This window comes from Acomys minous (assembly GCF_964271855.1).
Source record: "Acomys minous genome assembly, chromosome: 12".
Taxonomy (NCBI): domain Eukaryota; kingdom Metazoa; phylum Chordata; class Mammalia; order Rodentia; family Muridae; genus Acomys; species Acomys minous.
Window position 1 is genome coordinate 86,305,162 of NC_140493.1, and position 14,532 is coordinate 86,319,693.

The window sequence follows — 14,532 nt, forward strand, 5'->3', positions numbered from 1 at the left end:
GTCTCAGGACTCTGCTAGTGCTGGTTTTAAAGGCTATATGGACTCTTACTATTGTTGGGTTATGTGTGTGTGTGTGTGTACACATCAGTGTGCACATGCTGTGGCACACATGGAGATTGCAGAAAAGTTTTTCAATAGTTGGTTCTTTCCTCCACCATGGTACCAGGGATTGAAGTTAATCCGTCATGTTTGTCCTGCCAGCACTGAGCTGTCCATCTCGCTGGCCCTCATGTGGTGTCTCCATGGATATTTCTGCATGAAAGTAGGCTGGATGAATTTATTAGTGATTCAGAGCCTGGTCTGGCTGGTGTAATTAACACTGTAAATAAGATACTATAGTCTTATATGTCTTCTCTTGACCCTATGGCAGAAAATTTAAAAAATCTTACCTAAGTTAGCCCAAAACAACACTTATGATCTGACTACAAATCCTCCTGTATATCATCTGTATTCCACTCAGACTAGGCATAAGCCACTCTGTCAGTGGGTCAAGATTATCACAGCTCCAAATCCTGTATCTTTTGGGTTTGGGTTTGGTTTTAGATAAATTCTCTGTTATGTAGCCCTGGCTACCCTGGAACTCACTGTGTAGACAAGGCTGACCTCAAACTCCCAGATCCATCTGTGTCTCCATTCTTACACACACACATACCACAGCACACCCTATCCTACTCCAGTGCTGAGAGTAAAGCGTTAGCCACCATGCCCCGCCCAAAATTCCTCATCTTCATCCTTCCTCTGCCTGTTCCAACAGCAGGTACTCAAAGGTCACCCTTTGTGTCCTCAGGGTCTTACCTTGTGTGTGATGCCATTTTTGGGGCAACGTGGACAAGTGTCTGTTCACCTCAGATAGGTAACTGATGTCAGACCAAAGTAAAGATACTACCAAATTCCAATTAGGTGAGTCAGTAAGTTTTATTAAGGTTACTTAGAAGGAGTAGAAGTGACTCAAAGACAGCTCTATTACCAAAGTCCACCCCAGCATGGGTGACAGCTCACAAAAGCTGAAAGCCTCAAGCTCACTGCACAGCCTGCAGGTAGCTCAGCTGGTCTCTGCCTCTTCCAGACGGTGTCTCTCAGCAGTCCTTAGTACTTAAGATGCTTGGGAGGAGGTGGCTAAGGTATCTGATCAGTTTCAGGGACATTCTGTAGCCTTTGAGTTGCTTGCTTCCTGAGCTTCAGGAGTTTCCTTGAAAGATGACACTTCACCTCCCCTTTAATATGTCCTGTGTCTTGGCAAGCTTCATCCCAAGAGGAAGGCTTTATCTCCAGAAGAAAGTATTGTGCAACACTTCACTGAGGGTGGATTCACCATTGAATATGCTGCCAGCCCCATCTTGGTCATTCTCTTGCCCCATAACTGCTCCGTCTATCTGTCCCTGATACCACTAACAGCTGTGTCTGCTATATAGACTTCTTTCTGTGCCCTCCGTTACAGTAAGGTACACAGGTATTTGATAAGTAAATGTTGAGTGACTTAAGAGAAAAAACTCAAGCTCTCAGGTAATATTAGCAGGTTGGTTAGAATTCTGTATTTATAATACCACAGTATCGATTGAAGATTAGCCCATTTTCTACCACCTACCTCCTAAGTGTAAAATAGCAAAACTTTTCTTTTGGAATTGCTGATTACTTCTTTCTAAATATCCAAATAGTATCAAATATAACTCTTTAAAGGTAGATTTAAATTAAAAATTACCCAAAAGTTGCTCAGTATTCTAAAGTGGTGTGACTGTTTTTGGAATTTTGGTTTCTTTAAAAAGACAAGAAAAGGTTAGGCACAGTGGCGCATACCTATAATCCCAGTACTCAGGGAGGCAGAGGCAGGCAGATCTCTGTGAGTTCAGGGCCGGCCTGGTCTACAAAGCGAGGCTAGCCAAGGCTCATAGAGAAACCCTGTCTCAAAACACAAAAGAAAAACAAAACAAAACAGAAAAAGCACAAAAATATTATAAAAATATGTTTTTGTTTTAATCCCATGTGTGGGGGATATGGGCCTGCTTCACAGCAGCACACAGATGTGCCTCATACTCTAGCAGAGGCATGATTTTGCCAGCTGCAGATCATTTCTTTGGTTGTGATATTTGGAATTCTGGAACTTTTCAGAGGGTATAAAAATTCTAGGGTCCCAAGAGGAGTGGGAGTTGTTGGTTAGTTGTTAGTTGGTTGTTGGTTGCAGTTTGTTAAGTAGTTAAGTTAAAAAAAGACCAGGAAGAAGAAGAAATTAGCTATCAGCTGAGTAGTGGCGGTGCACACCTTTAATCCCAGCACTTGGGAAACAGAAGCAGGTGGATCGCTTGTGAGTTGGAGGCCAGCCTGGTCTACACAGCGATTCCAGGACAGCCTAGAGCTACACACAGAGAAACCCTGTCTTGAAAAACCGAGAAAGGAAGGAAGAAAGGAAAAAAAATTATTTGATATCCTGTTGGCAAAGATCAAACTTGGCCCAAGGAGCTTGATGCCCCGATCACCAGGAAGTAGTATAACGATAATGTCACCCCCTTTCTGATCCCTGACTTTATTCAGGAATCTCTTTCCTTTCTTCTCTATCCTTTTTTCTCTTATCTAATGTTAGGGGGCTGAAGAGGTGGAGAACGGTAGAAGAAGAACCCACATAGTACCTAATGCAAACTACAAGAAAGGGGCTAGGAGCTGTGGCAACATTATTGGCGAATGCAAAATGTTCTAAGGAAAGCTCCTAAGTCAATATTCTGAGAAACCAAATTGGGCACAGTAGGACAGACCTGTGGGATCTCAGCCACTCAGCTGTCAGAAGAATTGAAGCCAGCCTTAGAAATAAACCTTGTCTTAAAATAAGAAAGAGGGCTGTAAAGATGCCTCAATGGTTGATGCTTTTCCAGAGGATACAGGTTCAGTTTCCATCACCCACATGGCAGCTCACAGCTGTCTATAATTCCAGTTCCAGGGGCTCTGATGACCTCTTCTGGCCTTTATGAGTACCAGGCACACAAGTGGTACTACTGACATACATGCAGGCAAAAATGCCCATACACATTTTTTTAACTTAGAATTTTAGAAATAAAAGAAATTAGTAAAATTATCTGTATCTCATTGTTTAAAATAAAACATCTGGTGTAATTTCTTAGGAAGAAGGTGCATTCCTAGTTAAATACACAGTTCATTACATCAGTCAGTTCTGTCATCATTATTAATCTAACTAGCTAACATGTTAGCTACTAGGTCATGTGTCATCGTAGAGAAGTGCATTTTGCACAAGTGTTTAGTATCATAAAAAAATGCTGCCTGGGGCAGTGGGATTGGGAGGCAGTTAGGGAAGGGGCTACAGTTTCAGGATGTAAAGTGAGCAAATTAAAATTTTTAAAAATAATAATAATAATGCTGCCTGCTAAGCCTATACCTACAATCCTAGCAGCTTGGGAGACTTAAGTGGGAGGATCCCTTGAGTTTGAAGCCAATCTGAGCTGTAAAAGAGAGATCCTATCCAATAAACAAACAAAATTACCAGTTCTCAGCACTAGATTCTCACCTGTCAAATCCCACTTAGCATAATTTGTGTTAAAGATTTGTCAAGGGGGTACATGTGAGCACTGTGTTACATGTCACTGGTTTCTTCTACAAAGACAGAACATTCTTCACAATCCAAAAGAAAAAGAAGACTCTTTCGGGATGTTTGACGGCTATGACAGCTGCAGTGAGGACACAAGTAGCAGCTCCAGCTCTGAGGAGAGTGAAGAAGAAGTTGCTCCTTTACCTTCCAGTCTCCCGATTATCAAAAATAATGGACAAGTCTACACATACCCAGATGGTAAATCTGGCATGGGTGAGTATCTACACTTTGACCTGTTGCATGACTTTATGCTTGAGATGTGTTTTCATTTGACTTCCATTGGGCTGGTTTTATTTTATTTTATTCTGAGATCATGTCTTGCCGTTGTAGCTCAGACTGCATCTAGAATTCATAAATATCTTGTCTTTGCCTCTGAAGTACTAGGATTATAAACAGTAGCACCATGGCCTCTTCTTTAGAGTTTTGGTTTTTTTGGTTTTTTGTTTGTTTGTTTGTTTTGTTTTGTTTTTTCTTCTTTTTTAAGATTTATTCATTATGTATACAGTGTCCTGCCTGCATGTACACCTGCCCGCCAGAAGAGGGCATCACATCACATTATTGATAGTTGTGAGCCACCATGTGGTTGCTGGGGATTAAACTCAAGACCTCTGGAAGAGCAGTCAGTTCTCTTAGCCTCTGAGCCATCTCTCCAGCCTCCTTTTCCTTCCCCCCCCCCCTTTTTTTTTTCCTTCTTTCTTATTCTCTGTGTAGCCTTGGCTGTCCTGGAATCACTTTGTAGACCAGGCTGGCCTCAAACTCACAGAGATCCACCTGCCTCTGCCTCCCAAGTGCTGGGATTAAAAGTGTGCACCACCACTGCCTGGCTCTCCATTTTTGTAATATTATTTGCTGATAGGGCCTGATTTGCCTAGTGCCATTCCCACTGAAAGCATCCCATCTCAGAACACTTCAGCAAATGTCAGGTTACACTGTGATTTGGCCAAAGTAGGTTTAGCTTTGCTGTCTTCAGAACAGCGCAGCTTAGCCGCTGGCTTTTTCTAAAATAATACTGAATTTCAAATAATAAATACTTCTTTTAGAATTTTTTTTCTTTTTTTAAAATTAAGAAGTGGGGGTATATGTGTTGGTGCACATGCCATAGTGCCCTAGGGGACATCAGAAAGACAATTTTGTGTCTTCAGTTCTTTTCTTCCAACTTTACTTGTGGGATCCAGTTCAGGTGGTCACACTTTCTTAGCAAATATCTTTAATTACAGACCCAGATCACTGGTTTGTGGTTTTATGAGCCACCATGTGATTGCTGGGAACTGAACTCAGGACCTCTGGAAGAGCAGTCAGTGCTCTTGGCCTCTGAGCCATCTCTTCAGCCGCCGGTTTATGGTTTTATGGCATATGTAAACTGACCTCAACCAATCTTGGGCCTTTGCAGTTTGGTTAAAGCCAAAGGTGTAAGGCTTTGAATCTCTCTTGGAAACCTCTTACAAACTTTTGATTTTAGAAATTTTTAATTCTATTACCTGGTATTGGATGCTGTGTCATCTAGTGTTTCAGCTGTATATCACATTTACATACGTGATAATCCTGTTTTATGCGTCCTACTGCCTTTTAACTAAGCAGCTGAACAAGGTAGAGCCTGGTACAGAGTACTGTAAAGTATATAAAACGTTTCACTAGCCAAGAATGGCTGTGCTGGCAACACTGAAGAGGCAAAAACAGGAAGATATGACTTGGAGGCCAGGGTGGACTGCACAGGAAAGCAGTTTTGTTTTTTGTTTCTGTTTTTTAATAAAAGTCAACTGTGTTTAATCCCCAAATAGCACATAAGAAGCCAAGTATGGCAGTATCCACTCATAGTCCCAGGCAACACTAGGGTGGTAGAGACAGGGGAATCCCTGGAGCTGACTGGCAAGTCAACCTCACCTGCTTGCTAAGCTTTGAAGCAAACTGTCTGAAGAAAACAAGGTAGATGGCACTTAAGGAACAACAGCTGAAGTTGATTCTTGGCCTACACACACACACACACACAGGCGGCTCACACACATGTGAACGTCATGTATCAAAACCCACTAAAGTCACGTGTGGTAGAGTATCCAGCAATCCCAGCATCAGAATCAAGAATTTGTGGCCAGCCTGGGCTATATAATGGGACTTTGTCTGGGGAACAAAGGAAAACAAAAAGATTGCCCAACTAATTAAAATACACCTAAGACCAGGCATGGTGACACATTCCTTTAATCCCAGCACTTCTGAGACAGAGACAGAAGGATCTCTCTTGAGTTTGAGTCCACCTTAATCTACATAGCAAGTTCCAGAACAGTCAAGACTTCATAGAGAGACCATGTCTCAAAAAAAACAAAACAAACAAAAACAAAACATGTACCTAGGGAAAGACAGATATGTGGCTCAGCAGTAGAGTTTTTTCCTTGCAGGGAAAGATACTGTGTTAAATCTGACACCACAAACCAGAAAAAGAAGAATTTCCTAGGTGTCTTCTACTCCAACTGACATTTGGTTGGCAAAGCTATATGAAAACTTCTGTCAAAACACTGAACTTAGCGTGATGGTGCATACCTTTGATCCCAGCACCTGGAAAGTAGAGGCAAGCAGAGTTCTATGAGTTCAAGGCCAGCCTATACTACATAGCAAATTCCAGAATTTTAGACCAACCAGGGCTACATATAGTGAGACCCTGTCTCAAAACAAAACAAAAAGAGAACATTAATTCCTATCAATACATATTCTTGCTGTGGCTTGATGATGCCATGCCAGTGTGGAAATCTTAACACAAAAGAGCATTACAGTTTTACATTGTATAATTCTTGTCAAGGATTCATTGTCCACTTGACTGGTTTTGGTTTGTTGGAGACAGGGTCTCAGTGTATAGACCAGGCTGTCCTGGAACTCACTGGATGCCAGTCTTGCTCTCGCCTTTCAAGTGCTAGGATTAAAACTGTGTACCACCATGGCAGACTTCTTTTTAAATATAGGTAGAGACAAGGCTTCTCTGTGTAGCCTTGGCTATCCTAGACTTGCTTTGTAGCCCAGGCTGGCCTCAAACTCACAGCAAACTGCCTGCCTCTTCTGGGATTAAAGGCATGCGCCACTACACCCAGCTTAGAAATCTTTTAATGATCTAGAATTTGTACAAGGAACTGTTCTGTTTTTTTCTCTCTCATGGACATACTATATTCATTGTTAATGTTTTGGATTTTGGATATTCTGTCATGTTTCCATTTCTCGTGGATTTGTAATTGCTGCTTATGCTACAGGTGTCTTTACTTTAGCCATTTGAGTGAGACATTAATTTATTGAGTTTCTTTTCCCCCCTCCCCCAACCCGTCCAGGTCATAGGATTAAACCTAGGGCTTCATGCATGCTAGTGCTCTACCACTCAACTATGTTGTTGCCTACTCTGGCCTTAAATTCACTCTGCAGCCTTGAACTTTCAGCCCTTCTTCCCCAGCCTGTCTGCATAGACAGACCCAGCTCTCTCTGTCATTCTTGAATTTCGGTTCTTGTGACATTTGTTGATGTAATTCTGCCTTTCATGCTATTGGTCATTATGTAATACCAACAAATGAGCTGTCTCTTGCCCTGACTAGTTACAAGTAGATCTCTACCTAAGACTTGGACCTTGTCCCATCCTTCTATGTCCCCTGGACATCATTTTAAAGAATCCTCTTAATTTTTTTAAAAATATTTTATTTTATTTTTAATTTATATGCGTTGGTGTAGGGGTGTCAGATCTTGGAGTTATAGACAGTTGTGAGCTGCCATGTGGGTGCTGGGAATTGAACCCAGGTCCTTTGGAAGAGCAGGCAGTGCTCTTAACCACTGAGCCATCTCTCCAGCCCCTCCTCTTAGTTTTTTAAAAAATACTTTTCTTCTTTGATTTCAACCTTTGCAGTATTTTAAAGGCTTTTGCTGTAACTTTGTTAACACTTTAATTGTGTTGCACTTCTTTGTTTTTTACACATAATCCCTTTAAAAGCTGAAATTCATAATGTGTATCAAATATGTACGTGTGTATGTATATGTGTGTGTATATATATATATATATATATATATATATATATATATATATATATATGAAAATTCCCAGCACATGATAAACATTAGCAGAATGTTAGTTGAAACTGGGTTTACACACACTCACTCTGTGCTAGGATTACAAACAATGTGTCACCACACTCTCAACCTTTTTAAAGCCTTTAGGACTTCAGGAAATTGCCAGACTTTGGAGATTCCACCACTGTGACATCACACAGGTCTTGTCTGTAACTTTTCTCTATCATATATAAGAGATAGGGAAAAATTCATTGCAGATTTCCAGATAAATAACCACTAAGCAGGTAGAGAAATTTGGTTTTATTATATGATCTTCATACCAATATTTTTACTTTATTAATTAGCTACCTGTGAGATGTGTGGGATGGTCGGTGTACGAGATGCTTTTTACTCTAAAACGAAACGTTTCTGCAGTGTTTCTTGTTCAAGAAGTTACTCGTCAAACTCTAAGAAGGCAAGCATTCTGGCCAGACTTCAGGTAACGGTACAGAAACCTTCTTATTCTTTGTCTGTTTCCCATGGCTTTCACTCACCTGTCATCTGACTGTGATTCACTGCACTCCACCTCTGCCCAATGGGCCAGTGATTTACAGCCTATACTTTTAGCAATGTATGAGCCACAAGTAGTATAAACTGGAACATCTTACATAGTGAAGACATGCTATCCAAAATAAGCTATAAATTATCTGTTTAAATGAATTTAAAGGATATTTTCCCATATAAATACAGTTAAACACCTTGTTATATGTAAAAATTAAAGCTATTTTCTGCTCCCTCCCCAATTTTTCCTTGAGTTAATATCAAGGTGGACTCACCTTGTGGGTGAAGATGATTTATTCTTTGGGTTTTTCAGGGGTTTTTTCTTCCCTCAACTTCGCTCTCTACTTTGGCTTTTGTTCTTTGTTCTTGGAGTTTTTATTGCTGGGGGTGCCCCCGGCCTTGTTAACACTCCTTTTAAATACAACCAATTTGATACCTTAACCAAATATTTTTAGTTAATATAACTCACCTTTTTAAAAACATATGAAATAAAAAGAAAACCATCCAATTTTAAGTGTATATTAGTGCCTGCAAAATACTGGAGTCTTGACTACTTGCCTGAGTTGTTACCCTACCATCTCAAAATGTCTTAAGGCATTATACTACTGATTTTTGTAATTATCTCTTGTATGGTCACAGTTTTTCTCTCTCATTTAACGTATTGTGATCATTACATAGCACTGAGTTATTTAAATCCCCCAGATGAAGGAAATACATCACTTAGATGTATTTCTATATTTCAGATAGACAGTTCCCAAAGATCCTGAGCAGTGGTCTGTACCCAAATGGATGGCAGTTTGTCACACTGAATTTGGCCATGATCATTATGTCATTGACCTTTTGCGTTAGCACTAAAGGTATAAACCTCAGTCACTTGCTCTCTGAACATTGAGCTGTCTTCTCTTCCACATCAGTAGCCGTGCTTCGCAGCTGCATGAATGATAACCCTGACTCTGTCTACTCTAAAGCCGAGTAGCCACCACCGCCTATATTTTAACATACATGGTATATAATTTTTATTAACATATTAATTTGCATATTTCTGTTTTAGTCTGCGCCAGCTCTGCTGCCCGTATTAGATAACTACATTGTAGCAGAACTCAAAAAGAAAAAAAGCCTCTCATGTTAAGACTCATTCATTGTATGTTCCTCTGCTTTAATAATTTTCTAAACTCTCAATATGTAAGCAGAATGAATAGTATACAACCATGTTACATTTGGGGTGTGGAGGGGATGAAAAAGAATCCTATTTACTTAACTTTTCTTGTTTCAGGGTAAGCCTCCAACAAAGAAAGCAAAAGTCCTTCAAAAACAACCTTTAGTTGCTAAATTAGCTGCCTATGCTCAGTATCAAGCTACCTTGCAAAATCAAGCAAAGACAAAAGCAGGTAATTCTGGTGAGTGTAATAAAAGTGGAATGCTATTCATTCAACTAGTTCCAAGTGGCAGCGTTTTAACCTTGGGCTGTGTTTGAGCTGTGTGTCTTTTCTGTTGGCACATTAAGACTGTGTGCTCCCTGGTTGTTAACCAGTGTAGATGGGAGTAGTTGACACACAAAGTGGGTCTAGTGGTTATGGCAGTGTGATTGTGAATACAAGTGGGACATTCTTAATCAGAAAATGCAGACTTTGATCTGGGGGAGGCACTTGTTAGTGGCTCACCTAGTACATAGAACCTCATTCGGAATTGTGTTGAAATATGTGGAAATAAAGTGATTAAAAAAAGAACAAAATATGTGCCAGAACAGGCAACCCTGTTTGAAAAGAAAAGAGAAATGATATGTGCCAGTTTTAAGCACCAGTAAAGTCCATGTAAATGCCTGAAAATCCATGGAACTCTGAAATCTGATACACTTTTGAGAGCAAGTACTTAGATCAGGGATTTAACCAATAAAAGCTTGTATTACTTACCAACGTTATTTAATCTTTATGGGAAAACAAAAGCTTTGAATGAAGTGAGTTTTGGGGGGGGAATCTTATTATATAGCCCTAGATAACCATGATTCCCCTGCTATCATCTCTCAAGTATTTTGAGTGCAGGCATGTGTCATCACATTTCACCAAAAACTTCATTTTCAAAAATGAATTTTATTTCTTTTCAAGTTTTAGGAATAACTTTTGAAGCCAGGTGATGGTGGCGCACTCCTTTAGTTCCAGTACTTGAGAGTCAGAGGCAGGCGAATCTCTTAGTTCAAGGCCATCCTGGTCTACAGAATGAGTTCCAAAACAGCCAGGGCCACACAGAGAAACCCTGTCTCAAAAAACCAAAATAATAATAACAACAGCGTACAGGCTAGCAAGATGGCTCAGCAGTTAAGAGTACTTGAGACCAAGCCTAGAAACTTGAATTTAGTTTCTGGGACCCACATGCAATAAAGAGAAAACCAACTCCCAGAAGTTATCCTGTGACCTCCACACACATGCGTTTGCACCCACATGCTCCCTAACACACATTGAATGAATGAATAAAAATTTCTTGTGAATAAAATGTTGGAGAATTATATCTGTTTATTTTATTTCAGCAGTCTCCGTGGAGGGCTTCAGCTGGGGTAACTACATCAACAGCAACAGCTTCATAGCCGCTCCAGTAGCCTGTTTTAAGCATGTGAGTATGGAATTTCTCCCTTACAATGAAATGCTTGATCTTTAAATCTGAAGGTACAACAACATGTCATCATCTTATCATTAGAAAGTATTTGCCAAAACCAAAAGAAGAAAATGTTTCTCCTTTATTAATTATTTTACTTAATAGCTAAAAATAATTTCTTGTGTTTTACCAGTAAAATCTTCACATCTTTTTTAAGAGACCTTTTGAGGGCTTTTGAAGTAGCTCAGTGACAAGGTAATTGCCTAGAACATTCAAGGTCCTCTGTTCTGCCTCCAACATTGCAAAAAAAAAAAAAAGTCTTAGCCACAATATGAAATGATTTTGAACAGTAAAAAAAAATACTATCTCATACAGTTTCCATGTTGAAGCATATGAGACATGAAAAGGTGGGGGTTTCTGTAGCAAAAATGGTTGGTGCTAGGAGTGTCATGTGGGCAGCCCAAGAACTTTGCTATTTGAGCAGGTAATTTCTGAAAGAGGTATCTTTCCTCTGGTTCTGTTTTTGCCTCCAAATGTAAAATCACAGCCCAAGGAAGCAGCAGGAATGCTTTGGGTTTGTTTGTTTGGTTGGTTTGTTTTGTTTTGTTTGAGCTGGAATAAGTGATTATGTCATTAAAAAACAGCTTGGAAGATGTACTTTTCAGAGCATTTGATGTTAAAAAAAACAAAAACTGTCAGATATCATTTCTATTTTTTTTTTTAACTAATTTGCTCTAATACTTTTTAACCTGACATGATTGATTTATATTTAAAGACTGTCTGCTTCTGTGCATACGTAAACCGGAAAAAATAAGTTTGAAGGGTTTTTTTCACACTTAACATTTTGCTAATGGCTTTATTAAATAGCATGTGAACAGACCTGCACATGCTTTCTTACCGTACAGTCTAAATGAGTCTCACTTACCTGTCACTTAGAAAGGATTTTTTTACACTCAAGCATTTTAATTCGCTGGTATAAATGTATATTAAAGCCTGATACACTAATGTGTTGGGTTTTTTCCTTTAATGTACAAATGTTAACTGCTTTGTGACATGCCATCTATAGAAACCTAAAATGCAATCTTGAGGTGCTTATCTCAGAGTCAAGTAGGTGACGTATGCTATATTATTGGTAGTACTGTCCCACTAGGAACTATGTAATGTCTGTTGTTGTGTATGTACAACAACTACAGCAAGAACTACAGATGTGGGTATCGCCTGCTGGCAGGACACCTAGGCGGCCCTCACAGCAGGCCCCACACCCAGCACCCAGAGCATAATCCACGGTGCTGCTCTGTGGCACTGAGGTGCTCCAGATCCTATAGTAAGTCTTCATCCCAATCACTGCATGTTTGTCTATTCTCTCTTTTTAAATGGCTTTCATCTTTCTTTAAATCTTTTTAATGGTTTATGTCATAAACGAAATCAAGCCATTTTATATAAGTAGCCAGGATATTCTTTTAAATAGCATTTCAAGGTCCTAAAAGTATATTTCTTTCCCTGTCCATATCTTTGAATGGTTAGACATCTCGTACAGTTGGTTGGTATCAGAGCAGGTAATTCTACCTTGGAAATAAGATTCCAGAAAGGACTGGAACAATGAGTGCTGAGCTGAGAGTTGTAGTTATGTGAAGGGGAGCTGTTGGGATGAACATAGAGATGGTAATAAAGGACCTTTAGACTTGTAACAGTTTGCTTTTTTTTTAACCAAGAATATTTCTATATTTTATAATTTAAAATGTAGTTTCAGGATTGGGGTATGGTACCAGATACCAGTAATCTTAGCATTTGGAAGGTGAAATCAGGAAGATAAGAGTTCAAAGCTGGGGGCTGGAGAGATGGCTCAAAGGTTAAGATCACTGGCTGCTCTTCCAAAGGTCCTGAGTTCAGTTCCCAGCAACCACATGATGGCTCACAACCATCTGTAATGAAATCTGGTACTCTATTCTGTGTGCAGGCACACATGCAGGCAGAACAGTGTACATAATAAATAAATCTAAAGACCAAAAAAAAAAAAAAAAAAAGAGTTCAAAGCTAATCTCAGCTACAAAGTGAGTTTAAGACAAGCAATAAAGGATGTTCTGTTGGGCTGGAGAGGTAGCTCAGAGGTTAAGAGCACTGTCTATGCTTCCAGAGGTCCTGAGTTCAATTCCCAGCAACCACGTAGTGGCTCACAACCATCTACAATGGGATCTGGTGCCCTCTGAAATACAGGAATACATGCAGGCAGAACATTGTTTATGCAATAAATAAATCTTTGGGGGGTATTCTATTCTAGAATGGAGCAGTTAACTTATTAATAAGGATAACGTGGCACCTTCCCATTATCCTGACAGAAGCAAGCGTCTATCAGCTATGTGGAGCCTGCCATTCCTGGTCCACTCACCTTTCTTTACTACTACTTTGTCTTAGTACAATGAATTTGCTTTGTTGCTTTAATCAATATTTTCAGTTGAAGCCATTTGGTATGAGAGGTAGACCTTAAGCTAAACTCAGTTTTAATCTTCAGAGATTACTCTCCCAATCTTCCCCCTGAGGTTATTTTCTCTTTTATCTCTAAGAAAAGTTACTGGTTTGGACTATAGGAAGTCTCTTGCCAGGAATTGTTGAAAGCGGAGACCCTGTCTCACACCATCTTCCTCCTAAGACTTAACACGTTCTCTAATGCAGTTTTTTTTCTTAGAGTCTCCACAGCTGCCCTTTTGCCCACTTCTGTACCACATAGGAACCTTCACATTAGTATCTGTATATATATATGTTTTGTTTGTTTGTTTTTCTTTTTTGTTTTTCGAGACAGGGTCTCTCTCTGTAGCCTTGGCTTTCCTGGACTTGCTTTGTAGACCAGGCTGGCCTCAAACTCAGCAATCCACCTGCCTCGGCCTCCGAGTGCTGGGATTAAAGGCATGCACCGCCACCACCTGCCTCATATATAAATTTTTTTAACCTAATTACAAATACAAATCTCTAATGTGTGATGCAGAAGCAAAGCTGTTCTGGTTGAAACAGGATAGCTTCACCAATCTCTTCTTAAGTAAGAGTCCAGGTGCTGTATTCTCAGGCATTTTCAAGTGTGAAATTCTTTAAATTTCTAGAAATGAAGTTTCTTCCAATTACATTATAAGGCTAGAAATAGGGCTCAGCAGTTAAACACATAGGCTGTGCTTAGACAGGATCCAAGTTCTGTTCCCAGCTCCCATGTCAGGTGGTTCAGAACTGCCTATAACTCCAGCTTCATAGAGAACTGATGCCTGTGCCCTCTATGGGAATCAGTACACATGCATAAAGCCACAGGCACACATACATAAACATAATTTAAAATGAAAATAAAATTTAGAAAAATAAAGATACCTACCTTAGAGTCAAGCATCGTGGTAAACAACTGTAATCCTAGCACTCAAGAGGCTAAACCAACTAGACTCCTATTGTGTTGGCAACCAGCCTTAGATATGTAATGAGTGACATACCATGACTTTGACTAATAAATAAATAATCTTTGGAACTAATCCTGGCACTGTAACCAATATCAGCCACAAAAGGATCACAAGTTTAAGACCAACTTGGCAATTTGATGAGACCTCAAACCACCAAAAAGAAAAAAAGATAGTCTGCAATGAAAATTGAGTCCCGCTGGGCATGGTGGTACATACCTTTAATCCCAGCCGGCAGGAGGCAAGGCCGGCCTGGTGTGCAAAGCAAGTCCAGGACAGCCAAGGCTAACACAGAGGAACTCCATCTCAAAAAACCAAAAAAAGAAAGAAAGAAAGAAAATTGAGTCCCCTTTTGTCCTT

At 39.8% G+C, this 14,532-nt stretch overlaps 1 protein-coding gene across 17 annotated transcripts in view; it reads left to right on the forward strand.

Annotated features, from left to right (window-relative positions):
- MBTD1 (mbt domain containing 1) overlaps positions 1–14,532 on the forward strand; it is a 62,312-nt gene that overhangs the window by 14,865 nt on the left and 32,915 nt on the right. For 8 of the 17 annotated variants that reach the window (XM_084803338.1, XM_084803326.1, XM_084803330.1 and 5 more), the window contains 4 exons: positions 3,603–3,802; positions 7,963–8,102; positions 9,432–9,555; positions 10,680–10,762. In XM_084803338.1, the coding sequence (XP_084659464.1) occupies positions 3,649–3,802; positions 7,963–8,102; positions 9,432–9,555; positions 10,680–10,762 (501 nt within the window). In that variant the 5' untranslated portion in view covers positions 3,603–3,648. The remainder of the gene's footprint in view (positions 1–3,602; positions 3,803–7,962; positions 8,103–9,431; positions 9,556–10,679; positions 10,763–14,532) is intronic. The other 9 variants (XM_084803341.1, XM_084803332.1, XM_084803340.1 and 6 more) reach the window with 6 other exon arrangements.